The sequence below is a fragment of the Bemisia tabaci genome, chromosome 1 (genome assembly GCF_918797505.1).
Source record: "Bemisia tabaci chromosome 1, PGI_BMITA_v3".
NCBI classification, from domain to species: Eukaryota; Metazoa; Arthropoda; class Insecta; order Hemiptera; family Aleyrodidae; genus Bemisia; species Bemisia tabaci.
This window is the reverse complement of record NC_092793.1, coordinates 62675044-62698852: the sequence shown is the minus strand read 5'-3', so window position 1 is coordinate 62698852 and position 23809 is coordinate 62675044. Positions and strand designations below refer to the sequence as shown.

The window sequence follows — 23809 nt, the reverse complement described above, 5'->3', positions numbered from 1 at the left end:
TGCTCATCTGTTTAGAAAAAAAAGTTTAAAAACTTGCTTTGGATGTTTTTCACCCCTCTCAGGGAAAAAGAACAGATATAAATTAAAGTATCAAAGAAAAACAGTGACAATAATGGGCGGCGCTTCGTTCGAGGAAATTTTGAGTGACATTTAGTGCTCACAGCATTCATAAAAGCGCTCATAATGACATTTTTGAAGGTTTATCCAAACGTGAAAGACCATTAAAATCTTCTTGACATGACTTGGAAATAATTTCAATAACTTTTAGGAAACCTGTGATGATGATTGATTTTAAATGATTATGAGCTTTGAGTTAGACCAAGAACAACAAAAGACACACCTGAGCAGCCTGATTTTTGAAATTTTTTGTTTGTCGGGACGGCATAGATGACATAGGTTAAAAAACCGAGCGAGATTAGTCGGCTATGTCTTATCCCTGCTTTGTTGTGCCTTTGTCAGGTGGAATGGACAACATTCTGTCGGAAACTTAAGAAGTGCCGTTAGCTTGTCGTGAGTTCAACTTGATATAGGCACGACAAAGCAGCAATAAGACATAGCCAACCCATCACGCTCCGCCTTTAAACCGATGTCATTTATGTCGTCCCGACAAACAAAATATATTTCAACAATCGGGCTGAAATCACATGATTCATTTTGTTCCCTATAATATCCTTAGAGGAATGGTAAAGAAAATCATTCGGAGTCCGGTTAACACTCACTAGGAAAGATTTATTCACATCAAGGAAATACATATTAAATCTTGACTAATACCTATATAGATAAACCGTGGAAGAATTATTAAAGAATGACATCGAATGCGTCATCAGTATAAGTCATTAGATAATTTTTCTTGATCCATCGAAGACTTTTCCTTTGAGAAACTGTCATCAATGAGCAGCTTTGACCGCAACAAAGGACCGCTCACACTGAGACAGGTGCTCAAAGTTTCTACGCTAGGCTTTCGGGTACAGTAATACACACCATTTGTCACTTCAACGATAAATTTAGAGCACAAGTTGTTTAAATTAAACCATGAAACAAGCTTAATTTCCATCTGTATGCTACAGTCATGAGATGCTGCTCTCGGAGAACGATTCCTGATGCAGACACTTGTAGATACAGAACTGAAATGTAAACTTTTGATTATTACCGAAGTAATATATAGTTTATGATGAAAAAGTAACACTGCTAAAGCTGAGACTTGAAGGAGAGGCACAATTAAATCCTCTTCGAGGAAAAAAAGCAGATCAAACCGACGAGCTACTTGGCTTCAGCTTCAACCATCAGGAGCGAAAGGAACAATGAAGAAACGCCATAAACTTTAGAAACTGAAGTGAAAAGGTATTAAGACGACACTGATTGAAAGACAAAAAATCATTTTAGGTCACACAAGATGATTTTAAATTGAAAATTTGTCAAATTTCAGATCGAGAACTGCTGGTGGCTATTTGCAATGTTTTCTCTTTGCAATGAAAATGGAAATGAACACACATGGTTGAGGTTAGGTTAGGTACAGCTTTTTTTTTGAGACTTGATTCAAATTGAAAGTAAAAAAACAGAAACATGGTAGGTGTAATATATCAATAACTTTGTAGTCGCTTTGAGAAGCACTTCAGCAAGGCGTGCAATCCTAGGTTGAGTCGCCCCCCCCCCCGGCCTCGGCCAGCCCATGTACCCGATGTACCCGATACCGTGTGACGTCCAGAGGGTACGAAATGCGACCACCATTCTTTATCTTTATCCGCCTTGACTTCAGAGAGGTTTCCACAAAGGGACACACAAAGGTTTCCATAAAGGGACTCTAGTTTCCACTAGAGTCCCTTTATACTGAGAGTCAAGACAATTTGAATCCATTTCTGATTGGTTCCCGTATTTTAGGCTTCCACAGTGTCACAAACGGGAATAAAGATTACATTTTCACCAATTGCAAAGATTATAATCTGGAATGGACCAGGGAATTACGGGTTCGGCAAGGAACAAACGGAATGAGAGCAGGAACGGAGAAAGGCATTTGAGAATGGGCCGATCAAAGATTACGAAAAACGTTCAATTTCTGTAATCTTTATTCCCGTTTGTGACATCCATGAGCCGAATTGTCTTGACTCTCAGCATAAAGGGACTCTAGTTTCCACGAGAAATTTTTTTTCAAACTACAGAAAATTGAGGAAATTTGCGAGCCAATCAAAAGCCGGGGAAGGCTGGTGGCACCGATGTGTTGCACCGGTGAAACCGATGCGAACGATGCACTGATGCTCCGCGGTCAGAGTTGTGCGCAAGTTTTTTTTAAGGCCTTTATAGACGATCAAATTCCGAACCAATTCCGATCAAAGTAGACATGCTGATGACTGGTGGTCACCATCTACCATCAAATTTTGACGGGCCGCACTTTTTTGATCAAAGTGAGATCAGACAGGAGTGCCATCATTCATCATTTCCTGCCACAGGAAACGTTTCTGTCAAGTTTTCATTTTAAAATTAAGCAAATTTATGAATTTCAGACTGATGACTCCCGACACTTTGATGCTACTTTGATCGGAATTGGTTCGGGAATTTGATCGTCTATAGAGGCCTTTACAAACGGACCAAGTTTTTTTTACAAACGGACCTTCATATTCCACCATGGCTAGAGTCCCTTTATACCCAGAGTTGCGACAACTCGATTATCAGCTGACTGGCAGCCGTCCTTGGCTGGCCATGGAAGCCGAAACGAGTGCACCCAAACGAACGATATTGAGGGATAAGGATCAGGAATCCTGCGATGTCTGTCACACAAAAACAACAACATCAACAAAGTGATCAATTAAAAAGAAAATGAGATTGGTTTGTGAATAATTTCTTAATCTAATTTCATTTTGGACCTATGGAAATAACAATTTACTCTTGATAAACCACAATTAGGTAATATTTTCATTATTCTTGTTCCTCATTCGAGGTACCGCCATCTTGGTGCACTCGTTTCGGCCTCCATGAGCGAGAACCAATCAGAATTGGATTTTTTTTTAGGCCACTTTCAGCCCAATCCTGGCCCAACCAAAAGTGAGTTGTCGTAACTCTGGGTATAAAGGGACTCTAACCATGGCCAAAATACTAGTGGAGGGTCTCTTGTCTCTGAGCCTACAGCCCCACATACACGGTGAAAGTGGACCTTAATATTGGCTTAATGTGGGAGTCACCGATGCGTTGTTGAGCGGTGACCTTCAAAGTCACTTTAAACAGCAGTTACACGATTAAATCGGCAGGGCCTAGCATTGTTGCCGAGCTAGAGGCCCAATACAAATTTTTCATAAGAGTTCAAACGGGTTAGTGAACATATTTATACAACCCTGACAACAGTGACTTAACTTGTTTGGTTTTTTAAAATTCTGGAAGTGCTTGTGAATATGGAAGGTTATTCGTTGATTGTTTTTTGTTATTTCCAACCATGAAAGAAATTCCAACCGAACATATTATGATTATTTTGGGTAGGTGAATTATTGTTCATAGGTTCAGGAATAACTTTTTTGGGCTGAACCACTACCCTCGTGGATTTGTCATCGTGCACACCAGCTCTACCTGCTAGCAACTCCCAGCATGATTTACCCGGCTTGGGCATAATTTTAATTTTAAGTAGGACCGTTCTCTTCACGTTCTTGTTCCTATCGATGAAAGACATTTTAATGACTGAAAATTGCGAAACGCATGCGAAAACGAATAAAAAAACTCCACTAACCACACTACACGACCGGGAGAAAACCAAACACAGAGCAATCCTCCAGAGGATGGCAGAGAATGGTGATCGTTGATTCAGAATACCATCGGTGAGCCTTAATGAAGCGTCCAGCCCACCTACAAACTAGGGGCCTCAAAGAGGCTCATCGATGGAACTGTTGACTGTTGCCTTTCAAAGATCGTCGGCCCGACGATCTTTGAGGGTGACCGATGTGTTCGGGATACATCACAGATCAGATCTTGAAATTTTCAAGGCATTCCGTGCAGAAATGGCTGAGAAATAGAAGAATTAGTGCCAGTTTGAGAGCCCCAGTTTGTACGTGGGCTGGACGCTTAATCGTCGGCCCGGCGAATATTAAGGTTCACCGCTCAACAACGCATCGGTGACTCCCACATTAAGCCAAAATTAAGGTCCACTTTCACCGTGTATGTGGGGCTTACTGCACACACAGCAACTAGAGTACCTATATTAAGAGAGTATAGCCACTGGGTCCCATGGAGAGGCTTAGGACCCAAAAATGGCGGTGCTTTGTTTTGGTTTTTGATGATGGGAGGGGGGTCATTGCCAACTTTTGACGGTTATCACCAACCGCACTTGCTGCCAACCTTACTACATCTAAGGTCATTTTTCTCAAAAATTGCACACGATTAGCCTTAAAAATGTGTAAAAAAGTCGCAATAGTGCATTTGGGTAAAGTTCTCGTTACGATAAGCAAAGACAACTACATTTTGAATCATTTTGCATTACATTAACTTTATGGCGTCCGCCATTTTAGGGTCCTAAGGGCTCCATTCAGCTAGAGTCCCTTTATACCCAGAGTTACGACAACTCACTTTTGGTTGGGCCAGGATTGGGCTGAAAGTGGCCTAAAAAAAAATCCAATTCTGATTGGTTCTCGCTCTTGGAGGCCGAAACGAGTGCACCAAGATGGCGGTACCTCGAATGAGGAACAAGAATAATGAAAATATTACCTAATTGTGGTTTATCAAGAGTAAATTGTTATTTCCTTAGGTCCAAAATGAAAATAGATTAAGAAATTATTCACAAACCAATCTCATTTTCTTTTTAATTGATCACTTTGTTGATGTTGTTGTTTTTGTGTGACAGACATCGCAGGATTCCTGATCCTTATCCCTCAATATCGTTCGTTTGGGTGCACTCGTTTCGGCTTCCATGGCCAGCCAAGGACGGCTGCCAGTCAGCTGATAATCGAGTTGTCGTAACTCTGGGTATAAAGGGACTCTACATTCAGCCTAAGATGGCTGAGCCAATCAGAGGTGGTAACTCCAGTGGCCATACTCTCTCAATATAGGTACTCTAACAGCAACAAGTGGGGACTGGGGACCTGTAGAGTACCTTTATAGACAGAGTATGGCCATTCGTATCTTTTTACTACAGGAAAACTGTTCCGCTTATTGATTGGTCAACGAATTTTTAGGCTTCATGATGCTCTTAGGGCCGTAAATAAACAAACAAGATGGCGGCTCACCGTAACATCGATAAGAAGCTAAATTTGACAAAAATATCAATTATACGGCAGTAACATTTTAAACTAGCATATCTACGAATAACACACGAAAAACACATTAAAACATTGTTAAATCGCTTTTCACCTTTACCACAGGAGGATGTAAGATGTGCATAACCTCAATCTTGCTTGCTGATAACAGCCATCTTGTTTGTTTATTTACGGCCCTAAGAGCATCGTGTCAGCCTATTCGCTCGCGACCAATGAAAAACCGGAACAGAAATGGCCATACTCTGTCTATAAAGGTACTCTAGGGACCTGCAAGTCCCTGCAACCACACAGGTCATGCCACAATCAGACGCTGAATTTAGCAGCTGAATGTGGAAGTCAACAGTCATCGCCCAACGGCTGAAATTCAGCAAATTCGAGTTATTTTCAACCAGATGTGTATTAAATCTACTCGAATAGTTCAGACAAATTCAAAATTGGTCCGATAGTTGCTGAGAATCGTTGCTGAATTTTGTTCGTCTCGCGCAAAATTCAGGCATCGGGCCGATGACTTCCACATTCAAGCCACATTCAGCGTGTGATTGCGGTGTGAGTCATTCCCGTGGACGAGTTTTGGTACTCTACTGCGCAGTGACGTACTATTGAGTGCTTGCAATCAAGACCAATCCACACAGGTCAGTCATTCCCGTGGACGAGTTTTGGTACTCTACTGCGCAGTGACGTACTATTGAGTGCTTGCAATGTATTTCTTATGGGAGCACCCATTGTGACGTACTATTGAGTGCAGCCGAGTTAGGGCCGGGCGGGGAAGTGGCTTTCAAAAAGATGCGCAATGACTGACCTGTGTGGATTGGTCTTGCTTGCAATCATGTATTTCTTATGGGAGCACCCATTGTGACGTACTATTGAGTGCAGCCGAGTTAGGGCCGGGCGGGGAAGTGGCTTTCAAAAAGATGCGCAATGACTGACCTGTATGTGGATTGGTCTTGCTTGCAATCATGTATTTCTTATGGGCAAGGTTGATTAAAAGGAGGTTGGTACATCCAGCCATATTGATGACGTACTAGTGGGACCTCGATCTGGCGCGCAGTTCAAACTGCTTGTTTTGATATGCTATGTGTGGTGTTCCACAGCACCCGTCCACTATCTTTTTCTCAGAAACGGCCGAGAATTGAGCTTCGGACGAAAATTTTCAGGGGATAATTGACCGCAAAGAGTGCAGTAAAATTATTTTCAGCCCCCTGTAACCCCATTTTAGGGGGATGTTAAGGGGGGTGGGGGGAGTATCCGTATGGAACGCCGTTAGTGTCAAAACTCTTTTCTTGCGCGCGCGGAATTTTTTTTCGGCGCGCGGAAAGAAAAAACCCGTTTTCGATGAAAATCTCTAAATATCCGGATTCCGCGCCGGTTTTCGATATATTTGCGCCGTTTGTGTCAAAACTATTTTTGTCGGCGCGCCGCTTCAAGTCTGTTCCGCGCGCGGAATTTTCGATATATCTATTTCTGCTCGCCGTTTGTGTCAAAACTATTTTTTCCGGCGCGGCGCTCCAAATCTGTTCCGCGCGCAGAATTCTCGATTTATCGATTCCTGCTCGCCGATCGTGTCAAAACTGTTTTTTCCGGCGCTGCACCAGAAAATAATTCCGCGCGCCACTTTTTCGAATTATTTTCTGGTGCAGCGCCGGAAAAAACAGTTTTGACACGATCGGCGAGCAGGAATCGATATATCGAGAATTCTGCGCGCGGAAAAGATTTGGAGCGCCGCGCCGGAAAAAATAGTTTTGACACAAACGGCGAGCAGGAATCGATATATCGAAAATTCCGCGCGCAGAACAGATTTGAAGCGGCGCGCCGACAAAAATAGTTTTGACACAAACGGCGCAAATATATCGAAAACCGGCGCGGAATCCGGAAATTCAGAGATTTTCATTGAAAACCGGTTTTTTCTTTCCGCGCGCCAAAAAAAATTCCGCGCGCGCAAGAAAAGGGTTTTGACACTAACGGCGTTCCATAGCAACGTCAAAACATACCCTACCTATTTGAAATATGCGAGAAACGGGGAGGGGGGGTATACCGGATACTATGGTACCCCCCTCCCCGTTTCTCGCATATTACAAATAGGTAGGGTATGTTTTGACGTTGCATTCCAAATTTATGGCCAAAAACAAGAACTTTGTGCTTTATATGCACTCTCTTCCTAAGTCCCTATTATTTGGAGTTACGGGGAATTTTGGGGCCTTTCTTGCGCGAATTTCAATTGGAGACGGTCGGTGTCAAAATTATCCGATTTTCAAAATTTAAAAGTCTCCTAAGAGAAGAGATCAATAAATTTTTGTTGATGTGCCACATGACTCCTGTTAACCCAAAATCATGGGGACCACGACCCCCCAAAATTTTGGGACTTTGGTGAAAAGAAGCAATTTAAAATATTTTGATAATAATAAAATAAATTCTAAAAAAATGTTTCAAATGTGTACATTTCATGTATATTTTCATATTCTGTTACAATAAATAATGTGTGCATAAGAAATTCTGCTCGCGCGCAACTTGCACCAGACGTCTTAATTCAAACTTCGCGCTACTCAAGGTCCCACTAGTGCGTCATCAACATGGCGCCGAATTGGGTGATTGTACCTGTACCAACCTCCTTTTAATCAACCTTGTCTTATGGGAGCTAGAGTCCCTTTATACTGAGAGTCAAGACAATTTGAATCCATTTCTGATTGGTTCCCGTATTTTAGGCCTCCACTGTGTCACAAACGGGAATAAAGATTACATTTTTACCGATTGCAAAGATTATAATCTGGAATGGACCAGGGAATTACGGGTTCGGCAAGGAACAAACGGAATGAGAGGAGGAACGGAGAAAGGAATTTGAGAATGGGCCGATCAAAGATTACGAAAAAACGTTCAATTTCTGTAATCTTTATTCCCGTTTGTGACATCCATGAGCCGAATTGTCTTGACTCTATAAAGGGACTCTAATGGGAGCACCCCAAGGCGGATAAAGAATGGTGGTCGCATTTCGATTTTGGCTGCCATCTTGAAGCGTTGTGACGTCAGGAGGGTACGGGTTTTGCCGTGCAATCCGAGGTTGAGTCGGCCCCCCCGGCCTCGGCCAGCCCATGTACCCGATGTACCCGATACCGTGTGACGTCCAGAGGGTACGAAATGCGACCACCATTCTTTATCCGCCTTGGGAGCACCCATTGTGACGTACGATGCAGCCGAGTTATGGTCGGGCGGGGAAGTGGCTTTCAAAAAGATGCGCAGTAATGACTGACCTGTGTGGATTGGTCTTGGTCATTCTTGGCTTGGTCTTTGCTCTCTTACCATCTCTTACCGTGGTTACCCATAGAGAAAAAAAAGGAGGTGTTTGCATCTTGAGGATTTGTACCCACCTACGTCATCAATGTAAACAAGACGCTCGCTGAGGGTTATGTTGACGCTGTAAAAACGGACCATAATGTCCGATTTTTTTACTTAAATCAACTCTTTATTTAATTTCAAGCACTTTTTATAGAATGACTTTTTCCCTTAAATTACACCATTTCCAAGAAAATCGACAGGATAAAAACGTCGCTGTACCCAATGACGTCATCAAAGCTATAGATACTCTATGAAAAATTCCAAGATGCCCGAAATGCAAACACCTCCTTTTTTTTCTCTATGCCGGCTAGTTACAGGTTGTTGAAGTGTAGTGTTGAAGTCGTTGATGTGAAAACACTATTGAATAAATCGACTATCATTTTATGGCGAAGAGCGATCTAAGTATACCTTCACGGTCATGACATGGTTCTTGAAGCTCAAGTGAAGTTCAACCGTTGAACTTTGAAGGTAAAAGTGCCGGTAGGTGCTGTCGTCGTCATTCCCAGCGAGTATTGAATTGGGAGAGGATGAGAGGAAGTATTTTCTTGCTGAATTGGAAATCCTTAACTCTGTCGTGAATCAGTGCGCAGTGAGTGAGGAAGGTTGGGCACCGCTTCCTTGTGCTGTCACTGCCGTCTTTTCTTCAATCGGCTCTCATGCCCAAGCAGGTGAAGGTGATAAACCTTAAGATCAGTATTTACATCAGAAGCGCGATCACATTTTGTCAGCTTGTAGATAACAATCCCCAGCATCATGAAAATTTATTCAGAGTCTAGATCAATAAAATCGCTCCTCACAGGAAACTACGCAGATCACCACGTAGACTTTAACAGCGTCAAAGATGATGGTAGCTCTAAATGCAGGTTTTCACGATGTATCTATCACCTGTTCCTTTTTGCTCTGCTCATCCTTATTGTGGATTTCGCACTTCTGATTATTTATGATTTGATATTGATAGATCTTATCACCAGTTCAGAGGTATCTGAAATTCCTCTTATTATGCAAGATGGAATTGTTGACCTTTCCAAGTATGATATGACATCAACTAATTGGGCGCTTGCTGATGAATGTGCCATTGTTCCAAATGAAGACAGATTTGACTGTTTCCCACGCGGACCTTCCAACGAATCGGTTTGTACTCAACGAGGCTGTTGCTGGAAACCCACTGAGAGCCGCACTGAAATGGATGGATTTAAGAAACTGGATGTCCCTTGGTGTTACTACCCAGTTGCTTTTAAGTCGTACGAGCAGGTGAATAAAACAGTAGCCAATCATGTCACCACTGTCTTTCTGAGAAATGTTATTAAGTCACCCTATCCTGATGATGTGCCTCTTCTCAGAATGGTCATCAAAGCGGAATCCAACTTCAGGGTTCATGTTAAGGTGAGTTAAATCAGAATATTGAGAATTTCAAGTGTTGTAGTAACATGTTGCACAGAGAAGGGAAAGAAGATGGTGGCATTTTCTGATTTGTGAGTATTCACTGTGATGCAGGTAGGTCAAATCGTTGCCTACAAGAATGGAGAGGCCGGGGGTGGTAATCTGCAGGGTGCGGTTGCTTTCGAGACATCTAACTAGTGGAGTGATCGCCATGTTAACCCATCAGAGCTGTCGTCTATCGGCCTTTGTTGCATGAGCAGTGCGTTTGAATCTTAGTGGGGTAATGATTTTTGGTATTTAGTCGAGTTTAGCTTTGATTCTCTCAATTATCAGACCATGTAATTTTTGGACTAGGCAGTTTTCTGATGTGAAATTTTATCTTCTTTCAAAAAGATACCTACTCATAAACTTTTGTACCAGATCAACCTCTGAAATGATATCAGCACTAAAGGAACATGTGTCGTGCGTTCTCCCATAAGAACACTTGTTAAATCGCGGCCGAGTTTCATCTACTAGCCTGACGTCACAGAATCTTAGTTACTGCCTCTCTATTCTTGTAGGCAACGGTCTAATACAGGTATCCCTGCCCAATCAAAAATTCAGCATATGTAATTCATTTATTTACTACTTGTGCAATTCTTTGAACAGAAAGACAGCAGTACTATATGGAAAGAGAATCAGCTTTGTATACAGCTGGATTAAGAGAGATAGAGGACTCCAGGGGCGCTATCTCTGGAACGCTGTTTGTCCATTTACTTACTGAACATATTTTTTTTTTTTTTTTTCAAATAAGAATTTATTTTTTTTCATATATATATTTTTTTTCACCATTTTGCAAGGCAATCAAAACCAAGAAGTTCCAAAAGTCCAAGTATTCTACTTTGACTAATGAGAACCAGTACAAAACTGCGGGGGAAGAGTGCTTATCTTAGGCCAAGGTACACTCTACTACAGGTACGGACAAATGGAATTTTAGAAAGTCGTCAAAACGCGTAGATTTGACAGCATCGAGAGTACGACTGCGAAGACCTGCGCGGCAAATGGACGGTACGACTTCATACGTCACTCGATCGCCAATTTTCTCAGCGCTGCCACTTCGGCACCCCGTTTGTCCATACCTGTAGTAGAGTGTACCTTAAGCTCAGGCAGTTTGCATTGGAATATTAAGTTGAAGTCACAGCAAGAGATCTTTACTGGTTTGGGTCTTTTTAGACCTCATCAGCAGATCACACTCATCTGTGTACCCAACCAACAAAAATATATACAGGGTTATCCAAAAGTCACTGACCACCCCTGTAACTTTTTTCCAAATTGAGATAGAAGTTTGAAACTTTGGCCATGTTCCTCGGTCTAAAGTAGCAACTTTTTGGTCCCCCCCAAAATTTTGGGGGGCGCCCCCCTCCCCTAAGGGGGGCGGGGGCTAACTTTTTTTTTCAAATGGCAACCCCCCCTTTGTGATACCTCATTCGAAAGACAATAAGAAAAGAAAACTTTTGGCGCAAACCGCAGGTCAAAATGTTGATTTTTGACAAAATGGCGGCCGGTCAAAGTTCAACATGGCGGAAATTTGGCATCTCCGTTTTTTATCGGCGGATTGGTCTGAAACTCTGAATCACAGGGTTTTTTGGGACGAGAAAAACGATTCTGGCATCGGTTTTCCAGAAAAATCAGTCCTTTTCAAAATGGCGGCCTAGAGCGAGAAGTGGATATTTAGGCTGCTTATCGTTGGATTTGCATGAAACTTGGTATCCGGGGGTATTTCGGCTCAAGAAGAACGAATCTTTCATTGAATATCTGAAATTCCGATGAATTCCAATATGGCGGCGGAAAAGAGGGCGAGAAATCAGTTTTACGGCTGTTAATGAATGGATTTGCATGAAATGCGATAGGTATCGATAATTTAGTGTTTCAAGAATTAATGACAGATTTATTTTTATCCAGTCAAAAACCACCAGGATATCGAATTTCATGCAAATCCGTCGGTAAGCAGCCGTAAAATTGATTTATCCCCACTTTTCAGCCGCCATTTTGAAATTCATCGGAATTGCAGATATCCAATGAAAGATTCGTTCTTCTCGTGCCGAAATACCCCCGGATACCAAGTTGCATGCAAATCCAACGATAAGCAGCCTAAATATCCACTTCTCGCTCTAGGCCGCCATTTTGACCGCCGCCATTTTGAAAAGGACTGACTTTTCTGGAAAACCGGTGCCAGAATCGTTTTTCTCGTCCCAAAAAACCCTAGGATTCTGAGTTTCGGACCAATCCGCCGATAAAAAACGGAGGTGCCAAATTTCCGCCATGTTGAACTTTGACCGGCCGCCATTTTGTCAAAAATCAACATTTTGACCTGCGGTTTGCGCCAAAAATTTTCTTTTCTAATTATCTTTCGAATGAGGTATCACAAAGGGGGGGTTGCCATTTGAAAAAAAAAGTTAGCCCCTGCCCCCCTTAGGGGGGGCCGCCCCCCAAAATTTTGGGGGGACCAATTAGTTGCTGCTTTAGACCGAGGAACATTACCAAAGTTTCAAACTTCTATCTCAATTTGGAAAAAAGTTACAGGGGTGCTCAGTGACTTTTGGATAACCCTGTATTTGAAATGAGAGATGCAGTAATGGGGTAGTTGCATGTAGCTGGGATTTAAGATTTGATGACTGCTCTGCCGTGCTAAGGAAGAACGCCGTATGAACCTTCAGGCGTTGCCAAATTTTCTTCGATTAAATTCGAATTTATAGAGAAAGTTGCTTATATTTTTCTCCTAATTTTTCCAGACAATTTTGTCCGCAATTTCATCTAAATCATCTGAAAATTTTAAGGAAAAATATGCTTAACTTTCCTCAAAAATGCGTGTTTTACTCGGGGAAATTTGACAACTCTCGAATGTTCATACGGCGTTCTTCCGTAGCATGGCAGTGTTGCTGGCAGAACTTTTCGCGAAAAAGCCGTTTTTCGCATTTGCAAGTTCCGAAATTGAGTCGAAAGCTTCGTATAAGCTCAATAAAAAGTCACAGTAAGAAATAAACGATTTCCATTGGCTGTGACGTCAGTTGGTATACAAGGCCCCGCCCACCACCATCATCCCTATCTCGACCGTGTGTTTACCGAGCCGAAGTATTGCCGCAATCAATGTGGAAGTCAACAGTCATCGCCCAACGGCTGAAAGGACCCTACAACAAAACGGCCAAATCGGCCTAAACACGGAATCGTACGATTTTCTCAGGGATGATAGAGGGTCTCCCAGACACTCACAACTGGTCATATTTTTTGCCTAACCCCCAGGGAAAAGGAGGGAGAGGGGGTCAAAGTCAAAACCTTTAAATTAGCATAACTTCTCAACGGTTTGTCGTAGAAAGATGATCTTGGTGTCAAAATTTCCAGAAAAGTGAGAGCTTTCAGAATATATGTATGAAATTAATTAAATTTTAAAATTTGACCAACTTTTGGGGCATCTTACAAGGTCCCCCTTTCGTAAATTTTCGTTTTTTGAGATTTTCAGTTGTTCGGTTCGCACGGATCAAAACAAAAACAATTTCAAATGAAAGTAGAGCGTTTAAGCTTTAAAACAAGCCCAAGATGATCTTAGGGAAACGATTAGAAGCGGAGTTATGAGTCTTCAAAGTTGACGCGGCGCGCGGGAGCCTTGTATGTTCCGAGTCTCAAGGTCACCTGCGCGCCCCGGATTGCCTGCAGGTTGCAAGTTTTTGTGTTTTTATGCTTCTGTAGGTCATTTTTAATGTAAATCATTCAATGAAGATAGTTTAATCAGAATTTTTTAATTTTACACAATGGGCCTTCGGCGAGGTACACCACATTAACGTCAAAAAATTTTAACTGCGTTTCAAAAAGCCCCCTCAAGAATAACTGAGACTTGTCTTGAAGCTCAAAGCTCGTCTGCTTCTACGAGAAACTATTTGGCTTTACCAAGTGAGTTCCGTCAAGCGCTGTAGCTTATAGCTCATTTAAAAAATTTTAAAATTAGGGGTACCCCAAAATTTGGCATCTATGGGTTGTAATTGGTTCAGTTCTGTATGGAGCATATGTATATTCGAACTGAGGGTCCATGGTTTTTTCTAAATTATAAGAGCAGAATCGTCATCGTCAGCAAATGTTTAATGAGGTATGATGGACATAATGGTTGATACTCTAAGCCCCCTCTCGCTCCTCCCGTAAAATTAAAAAAAATTCGATTATTCTATCTTCATTGAATGATTTACATTAAAAATGACCTACAGAAGCATAAAAACACAAAAACTTGCAACCTGCAGGCAATCCGGGGCGCGCAGGTGACCTTGAGACTCGGAACATACAAGGTTCCCGCGCGCCGCGTCAACTTTGAAGACTCATAACTCCGCTTCTAATCGTTTCCCTAAGATTATCTTGGGCTTGTTTTAAAGCTTAAACGCTCTACTTTCATTTGAAATTGTTTTTGTTTTGATCCGTGCGAACCAAACAACTGAAAATCTCAAAAAACGAAAATTTACGAAAGGGGGACCTTGTAAAATACTCCAAAAGTGGGTCAAATTTTAAAATTTAATTAATTTCATACATATATTCTGAAAGCTCTCACTTTTTTGGAAATTTTGACACCAAGATCATCTTTCTACGACAAACCGTTGAGAAGTTATGCTAATTTAAAGGTTTTGACTTTGACCCCCTCTCCCCCCTTTTCCCTGGGGGTTAGGCAAAAAATATGACCAGTTTTGAGTGTCTGGGAAGACCCTCTATCATCCCTGAGAAAATCGTACGATTCCGTGTTTAGGCCGATTTGGCCGTTTTGTTGTGGGGTCCTTTAGCAAATTCGAGTTATTTTCATCCAAATGTGTATCAAATCTACTCGAATAGTTCAGATAAACTCAAAATTGGTCCGATGGTTGCTGAGAATCGTTGCTGAATTTTGCGCGTGACGCGCAAAATTCAGGCATCGGGCCGATGACTTCCACATTCAAGCCACATTCAGCTCCCACATTCAGCGTGAGATTGCGGTGTATGATCTGTTGTGCCATTTAAAGTGTCTAAATTATCTTTTTTGCTGGGAAAATGCTGTCGGAAATCATGCCAAAAGGTGTTCAGAACCGCATCTTGATCATGAGCTCAAACACAGCGCTAGTTGAGATCAGAAAAGTGATAAGAACAAGTCTGTAGGGATGGGCGAATATCGGATTCGAATGCGATTATTCGAATATTCGAAACTTTTTGAATGCGATTTTTTGAGAATTCGAATCTTGCGATTGCGAATAGTTCGGAAGCGAATATTCGAATATTTTCGATTATTGCTTCGATTTTTGATTTGTTATGAACCGTGAGAGAAAAATGACACTTTTGATACTTCTGAACGCGATTATTCGAATTTGCGATTGCGATTACTTCGGAAGCGAATATTCGAATGTGATGCGATTACCTCGGTGCTGATAATTCGAATATCTAAATATTCGACCATCTCTACAAGTCTGTGTTATGGTGTTGTTGCGATTTTTGGTCACCGGCGCCACCAGCGCCTAGAGAGCCCAATTCGAGCTATGATTGGCTACAATGCACGAACGCTGCCGAAGCAGTCCGGGCGCATCCGAATCCGACGGACCGCACGCGCACGGCTCTCGGCGGCGGCAGATGATACGCGAAAAGCTTTATTTCAACTCCCTGTTTCACTAAGAAATCATGATGGAGAGCTTTCACAATTGTTATGAAATTATTAATCGAATCTTAAAATTTTCATCGACGCAAAGAAATCAAGTCTATACAAAAAAAAAAAAAAAAAAAAATCGATTTTTTGCGAATTTTTGATAAGACCGTATTTACACGTATTTGACATAGCGAACCTTGGTGTATACTATGTGACGTCACAAAGTCCCAGTTTCGAAGCGCGGGAGAAGACCCGTTTCTAATGGCTTTTTACTTTGAGGAGCTTTTTCTCAAAGTTCCGGTGACCGGAAATTTTTTTAAAAAATACGTCAATAACTCAGTAGACCTCAAAGTTTTAGAAATTGAATTAAAAAAATTTCATGCAACTACCCCATTGGACGAACGGCCTCCCAACTTTCATTGTACGCCAGATGTCCTCAACGGTTCCACCAGCGGGCTCCTATGTTGCGAAACTGTGCCATATTCTTTTTAACCTGCAAATGAAAAAATTTAGTTTGTCTTTCACTCTTTATGGTTAAAGCTGAAGCCAAGTAGCTCGTCAATTCGATCTGCTTTTTTTCCCCCTCATTAATCGCTAACACACGTACACTCCGAATGTACATTCTGGCCTACTGCGCATGCGCGGGCATCGCGAATGTACACTCATCATTCTCTTGGAAAAGAATGTACAGTTTGACGAGAAGACGAAGAAGATACCCGCGACGATCTTTTACTCATTCCTGTAACTTATAGTTGTTCAAGAGAACAAAATGAGGAACATTCTCGATACCCGCGCATGCGCAACAGGCCAGAATGTACATTCGAAGTGTACGTGTGTTAGCGGCTTTAGACGGTTTATTGTGCCTCGCTCTAAAGTTTCAGCTGTGGCAGTGTTACTTTTCCAACATTAACTTACTTCGGTAATAAAAACCTACATTTTCAGTTCTGTTTTCATAGAGAAAAAAAAGGAGATGTTTGGATTTCGGGCATCTTGGATGACGTAGGTCGGTACAACGAGTTTATCATCGATTTTCTTGGAAAAAGTGTAAGTAATTTATGGAAAAAAGTCATTCTACAAGAAGTGCTGGAAATTACATCATGAGTTGATTTAAGCAAAAAAATCGGACATTATGGTCCGTTTTTCATACTTCGGATTTCGCTGGCCAGGTTGTACCGACCTAAGTCGCACAATAAACAAATCTCAAGATGCAAACACCTCCTTTTTCCCCTCTATGTTCTGTTTCTTCAAATGTCTGTGTGAGGAATTGTTCTGTGAGAGCATCATCTTACGACTGTGGCGTACAGATGGAAATGGTGCTTGTTTCATGGTTTCATTTAGGTAAACAATTTCTAATCTAAATTTATTGTTGAAGTGTCAAATGGTGTGTATTACTGTATCCTAAAGCCTAGCATAGAAACTTTGAGCACCTGTCTGAAAGTAAGCGGTCTGCGGTCCTGTGACGCGGTCCAAGCTACTCATTGATGACAGTTTCTCAAAGGAAGAGTCTTCGTTGGATTAAGAAAAATTTTCTGATATCAAAATTCTGTGTCATCCTGTAATGTCTCTTCAAGAGCTTCTTTACAAAGGTATTAAGATTTAATATATAACTCCTTGATGTGAATAAATCTTTAATTGGACTCCAAATGATTGCATTCATCGTTCCTCTAAGGATTTAATGGGGAGCAAAATGAATCGTGTGAGTTCAGGGGAGTCTTTTGTTGTTCTTGCCCTTGGCCTATCTCAAAACTTCAAATAATTATTTAAAATTAATCATCATCACAAGTACATTTTTATATATTTATTTGTAAAGATTAGTACATTAGCCTGAACAGAGAGGCTCAATATGAGTCACATTAGAAAAAGTTACAGAAAAGAGTAATCTTATAAATTTAAAAACTCTTGCAAGGTGTAGAGATGGTTTTGTAAAAAGTGCTCTTTTAATATATTAATGAACAAATTTGGTGACTCAGCTTTGAGGGGGGTTTTCTCTTCCCCTTCCCTTTGAGAGGGGCAGCTTGATAGAGGTTTTCTGAATCTTTGAAATGCGCCTTAAAATTTCATTAAAAGTATTTCCAAGTCAAGTCAAGAAGATTCTCATGGTCTCAAGGTTCTCATACTTGTAAAAAATCTCTAAAAATGTCATTATAGTCACGAAAACTGAGACTTTTTGTTCGGCATTAAAATCCGTAAATGGCAACGCATCAGTCTTGGACTCGGGTGACCGTACCGCTCGCTGGACACCCTCTTTTGTTCAGCGACCACAGGCCGGCAACCCATCCATTGTAAGGGTAGGAACTATAAGCACCCTTCACCCCTCCTTAATGGGCCCTAGTACCTGGACCAAAATTTTTTTCTCGCTGAAAAATTCATCTTTTGGCGTGAAAACTTAGTTCCAGCGTCAAATTATGATCAAAACGCACTATAATTCAGTCCAATTATCTTAATTTCGCGGTGAATCGCGATCACACGCAAATGCCGTATATCAGCTCAAAATTAAGTTAATTGGACTGAATTTTAGTGCGTTTTAATCATAATTTCACGCTGGAACTAAATTTTCACGCGAAAATATTATTTTTTCAGCGCGAAATAAATTTTGGTCCGAGTACTAAGGCCCATTAAGGAGGGGTGAAGGATGCCTATAGTTCCTAAATCCTACCCTTACAATGGATGGGTTGCCGGCCTATGGTCGCTGAAAAAAAGAGGGTGTCCGGCGAGCGGTACGGTCACCCGAGTCCAAGACTGATGCGTTGCCATTTACGAATTTTAATGCCGAACAAAAAGTCTCAGTTTTCGTGAAACAGACTATAAGAGCGCTTTAATGAATGCTGTAAGCTCAAAATGTCATATAAAATTTCCTCTGACAAAGAGCCGCCCATTATTGTCATGGTTCTTTTTTGATACCTAAAATGTCTGTTCTTTTTTCCTGAGAGGGGTGAAAAGCATCGAAGCAAGTTTTGAAAATTTTTTTCCCTCAACAGAGCAATTATTATTGCCATTTCTCAACGTATCAGGTTGAACCTTTGACCTCGCTTGATCCTTCTCTGCAGCCCAAAGTCAACATCTGTAGCAAATTTTATGTTTCCATAACTACCCCTTTGGGCAGAAAAAAAGCTGGAGCTTCAGACTTTTGAGATATGGATCCAAGTTTCAGACTTCCCAACTTAAATTTCCTGATGCAGCATTATTTTAGTACTCTGTGAAAGTTAAGATCCAACAGGCATCCCGAACTAATAGCCCAGAAACTGGGGGAAAAATCCAGCAAACTTCATTGAGCCCAGGGGGGTAGTTATGCTTTCTCAAGGTTTTTCAGGCCAAGACGGTATGTACCCTCCGTTTGCTAGATGTTGCTAATGAAGGCTACCAAGAGTTGTCTTAGCTTTTAGAAAGTTAATCCACAACTATTTCAATGTTCAGATACCCTTGTGAGAAGAAGATAAGGACTCCATTGAAACATCGGCAGTGAATTTGGAAGGCGCCTCCCTACGCAAATGAAACCTCAAGTACTCACCCCTCCCCAGCCCTTACAATAGAGTTTAAATCATTCGGGGCGGACGGCTGAAACTTCTTTTTATATTCATCAGTGCCACTTTTATCTCATGAAGTTGAGCTTTCATTAATAAGTGTCCGGCTTGATCGGTGTAGGCTTATGGTTGGGACGGTTGGGTACATGCAGTTCATTCTTGATAAAAAATTCCTGATCGTACCTTGAACTGTTCCCACAGAAATCGTGCACTTCTGATTACACTGCGACACCAAGGATAAAACTGAGAAATGGTCTCAAATTTGAAGCAAGGACTAAATTTGGAGATTTTCATGAATAAAGGGTGTGAAACTTTAAGTATTTCAGGCAGACAATTTATCTCGATCCAACGAAGACTCTTTCTTTTAGAATCTGTCATCAATGAGCAGCTTTGACCGCATCACAGGACCGCTCACACTGAGACAGGTGCTCAAAGTTTCTATGCTAGGCTTTAGTACAGTAATACACACCATTTGACTCTTCAACAATAAATTTAGAACACTAATTGTTTAAATAAAACCATAAAACAAACATGATTTCTATCTGTACGCTGCAGTTATAAGATGATGCTCTCGGAGAACGATTCCTAACACAAACATTTGTAGACACAGAACTGAAAATGTAGGCTTTGATTATTACCGAAGTAAGTGTTTATGTTGGAAAAGTAACAATGCCACAGCTGAAACTTAAGAGTGAGGTGCACAAAAAAACCGTCCAAGAGGGGGAAAAAAGCAGATAAAACTGACGAGGCATTTGGCTTCAGCTTCAACTTGCTTCAACCATTAAAAACGAAAGGCCAACGCCCATCCAACGAAACTTTTTCATTTGCAGGTTAAAAAAAATATGGCGCAGCTTGGTAACACAAGAGCCCACCGGTGGAACTGTTGAGGGCATCTGGAACGACGAAAGCAGAGACAGTTGGTTGGCCCTTTGCCCAATTGCTGCATCTCTCCATAGTACTCTATGCTCACATCGAGTACAATCAAAAACATTGAATCACGTAGACCGTGCACCCTGTGTTACGAAAGGCGAGACAACTTATAAAAGTTCGCATGCCGATGAGTGGTGGCACCGACCCGCATCGATGAGTTCGTGTGTCCCAGTTGCGCTTATCTGCGCATGCGCAGTAGCAGCTACAGTGAATTTTTGTCGGATTGTGAGGCTTTTTTCCTCGGTTAATAATTAGTTCGGAAAAATGAAGCAATGCTAACCGGGTGCAAAATTATGTGCTCTAAAACTTTTCTTCCTAGGAATTTTGTCTGAAACTGGACCCTAAACGAGATATTCGTGAAAAACCGAGCGCGAGCATGAATTCTCCATTGCCTCTCTGCAGTCTCTTCGAGTGTTTCTGCTTGGGACACACGCTCTCTCCCCTTCCCCGCCCGCCCATCGTGGGCGGGCTCATGATGGGCGGATCATGGGGCTTCGAGAGACTTGCTTCGCTCCGCCTGTACTAAACCGAGCCGGACGCACGGTCTACGTGATTCAATGTCTTTGAGCACAATAGAGTCGCAATGTTCTGGAACGCCGATGAAGTCACTATCAGAGGCTGTTTTGTCCAGTACTCCTGAGACTAGTGTGCGGCGACTGGCGATGGTGCATGCGCGGGCGCCTAGCTCCGGTCTTCGCTCAAAAAATACATGTGTAAAATTTATTTCCTAAAAACCTGGAGTGTTGTACATTTTTGAATTTCTCATGACTTCGGTGAACACAATTTGCCGAAAGTCGCGGAAATAATGATTGATTTAAATGAATAAATCCCGAAAACCACTCGCAGTCTGCGATTCTCCCATGAGCCGCCGTGTTATAATATGTCAAACGGTTTCCAGCTGGTTCCCACTATCCGGCAAACAAGGGGCTCTGAATGGCTCTCTCATGGATTGACTTCATCGGCGCACTAATACATTGCGACTCTATTGTAGGTAGTCTCTGCCTGAAGATGGTGCGAATAATAAGGCACCGAAACGTCGCATTAAAAAAATTTTTTGTTTAAAATAAATAAAACGGTTATACAACTCATGAAGTTCGCTTTATTAAACATAAAATAACCATGAAATTAGAATTTATATATATATATATATACCGAGGTTAATAACCTCATCAGAAGATCACACTCGGCAGTGAACCCAACTTAACATGCCGCAAAATCCAAGACGGCATTAAAACGCCGTCATGGATATGACCCGAGGCATGACACAAAAATGTGATCCTCGCGCCATCTACCGTCGCTGCTGAACAACTCTCATAACAAAACAAGGAAAACCCGAGAAAAATGATTATCGGACTGGTTGGAGATGCGAACGCATCTAGACGCAACCGCCCGCTCTCGAACGAGAGAAACACATACCCCGAACTGTGCGTACAAATGAAAAAATTAAACACTTAGAAGCGGCCCAAAACTGTATATAACAAGGTGGAGAAATGGTGCTGGGTCCACACCATTTCGCGGGGAAACAAAGCCAAGAAATACCAAAAATTAAAACTAGAGTCAAAAATAAATTTTTAGAACTCTAATGCGCACCGGTACGAAACTGAGGGGGGACTCCAACTTAATATTCCATTGCAAACTGCCTGAGCTGAACACTCTCCCCCCTCAGTTTCGTACTGGTGCGCATTAGAGTTCTAAAAATTTATTTTTGACTCTAATTTTAATTTTTGGTATTTCTTGGCTTTGTTTCCCCGCGAAATGGTGTGGACCCAGCTCCATTTCTCCACCTTGTTTTATATATATATATATATAAGGTTAGGTAAGAGGGGTTTTTTTATTGACTGGCAGTGCAACGAAAGGCATGAAGACGGAGTTTGAAGTGACCTTTTTTTGAAGAAGACAGGTTGAAGAACTGGCATTGCTGTTGTTTAGTGTCAGCACACGATTTCCTGAAACTTTGGACGCTACAGTGATTGATGGCACAATTTTACGCGTAGATAGCCGTCCTTGGCACATGTCAGTTGCATTCGCGACTTGCGATTTTTCCGTAACCGTAATTCACCGTATCGATCGCGGAAAACCAACGGGTTTCGGCACCATGTTAAGTTCAATAAATGAATGAACGCACTTCGAGGAACTATTTATTTATTCATAGTTGTTTAACAATACTTAATTACGGAATACGCCATTCCGGCTGCAGCTGATAACGGATAACCTTACACGTCGCGCATGCGCACTATCCTTTCAGGTGTGGCATTACAATAATTGCCAACCTGACTACGCTAGTTCTAGATTTTACTATTACAACAAAAGATTTAAAAGTCGTCTTCTTCTTCTGATCGGCAGAACTACCGGTTGAAACCCACCGGTCGCCATTTTGGTACGAATTTGCCTGCGATCAGTCGGGAATATAAGAACGCACTTTCCACCAATATAAACAAACGGATTTCTTCCTCTCTTCAAACCTTTACCTCGATGATACTGCAATAGTAGTGTAAATATGTACTCAATGTACCAGCACTAACTCCTTTTCTGCCATATTTAAAGTACGAGGAAAAAGAACCCCATACAAAATTGGCCTCCGGCCAACTAATGCGCGGCGCAAGCGCTACGCACCGGCGCCTCGCGCCGGCATAGACACTTTTACTAGAATATTTAGAAAAATACTGCAAATTTCACAAAATCATAAAGTTCGATTGGAATTTTGATCGAACGATAATAGTTATGAAATTTTTATTCAAACCACTAAACTTTATTGTACTTAAATCTCTTCGCGATATGTGATGAATTCATATATTCAGAATCACCTTGTCGATATTATGAGGCATCTTCAAGTAAATAATTGATCAATGATACCTCCCAGTAAAGACGGCGATCCTTAAAAATCTTAGCTTTTCTACAATTCATTAGGATCTATTGGATTCATTGACATCATAATTTAGATACCTACGATTATATACCATAATGTTTCCCTAAGCACGGTAAAAAAACTATCAAAAACCTACTTCAATGGGTAGAATCACTATTCGATGTTTGAATAGTCCTTAATTAAAACGGGTATTGCTTAGCATCGTTCCCAAGTTTTGAAGTTGGCGGCCGAATCTTCCCGCTGGAAATGGTTCACCACCCGCCCGCCGAGAGCGGTACCTTTTTAGCTCGTATCCCCGGGTGTGAAACAACAACAACATTGGACCATTATTCTATGTCTGGACCGTGTTAAACAAATGCGCTTTTGTGTAATTAGTAGTCATTAAATCAATCATGTTCGTGCAGTATTATTATATTTGTGTTAATTACCTCGTAGAAAGGAACCGCGAAAGATGGGATCTGTAAGAGTACCAAGTTCATTAACAACAAACATATTGGTTTCTAATAAAGATCTAAGTGCCAGTTCTAGTGCTAGCTTCGATGATTCATAGTATGTAAGTACCTATTTAGTCGTATAAGTTTGCTTGGTGTATACCTACGGAGTATTTTTGGAGATTGTACATGTTGCATTATTTGATGCATTTGAAATATTAGGTTTCACGTGACTCAAAGCGCTTGCTGCTAATACCCAGGAGCGTTCCGACTCATTTATCAGAGAATTCACCGTGTGCAATTGGCCCCTCTTCAATTATGAGAATAGTCCAAAGATCTTTTAGGAACTTAAGTTAATAAACCCAGGTGGTGCTTCTGTGCAAACTTTCAAAGAATTAAAGGCATTTTTTCAAAATCTTCAGTCCGTCAAAGTGAGCTCTTCGTGTGATTTTACGGAACAAAGTGCCCTCGCTGTATGACCCGTATCCCTTGAATTTTTAGTTTAG

The 23809-nt window shown here is 41.5% G+C and overlaps 1 protein-coding gene across 4 annotated transcripts in view; it reads left to right on the top strand.

The window, feature by feature from the left end:
- The first annotated feature begins 8837 nt into the window (after positions 1-8837).
- The window catches only part of LOC109033364 (lysosomal alpha-glucosidase), a 115975-nt gene continuing 101003 nt past the window's right edge, over positions 8838-23809 (top strand). For 2 of the 4 annotated variants that reach the window (XM_072305086.1, XM_072305083.1), the window contains exon 1: positions 8838-9938. In XM_072305086.1, the coding sequence (XP_072161187.1) occupies positions 9309-9938 (630 nt within the window). In that variant the 5' untranslated portion in view covers positions 8838-9308. The remainder of the gene's footprint in view (positions 9939-23809) is intronic. The other 2 variants (XM_072305076.1, XM_072305080.1) reach the window with 2 other exon arrangements.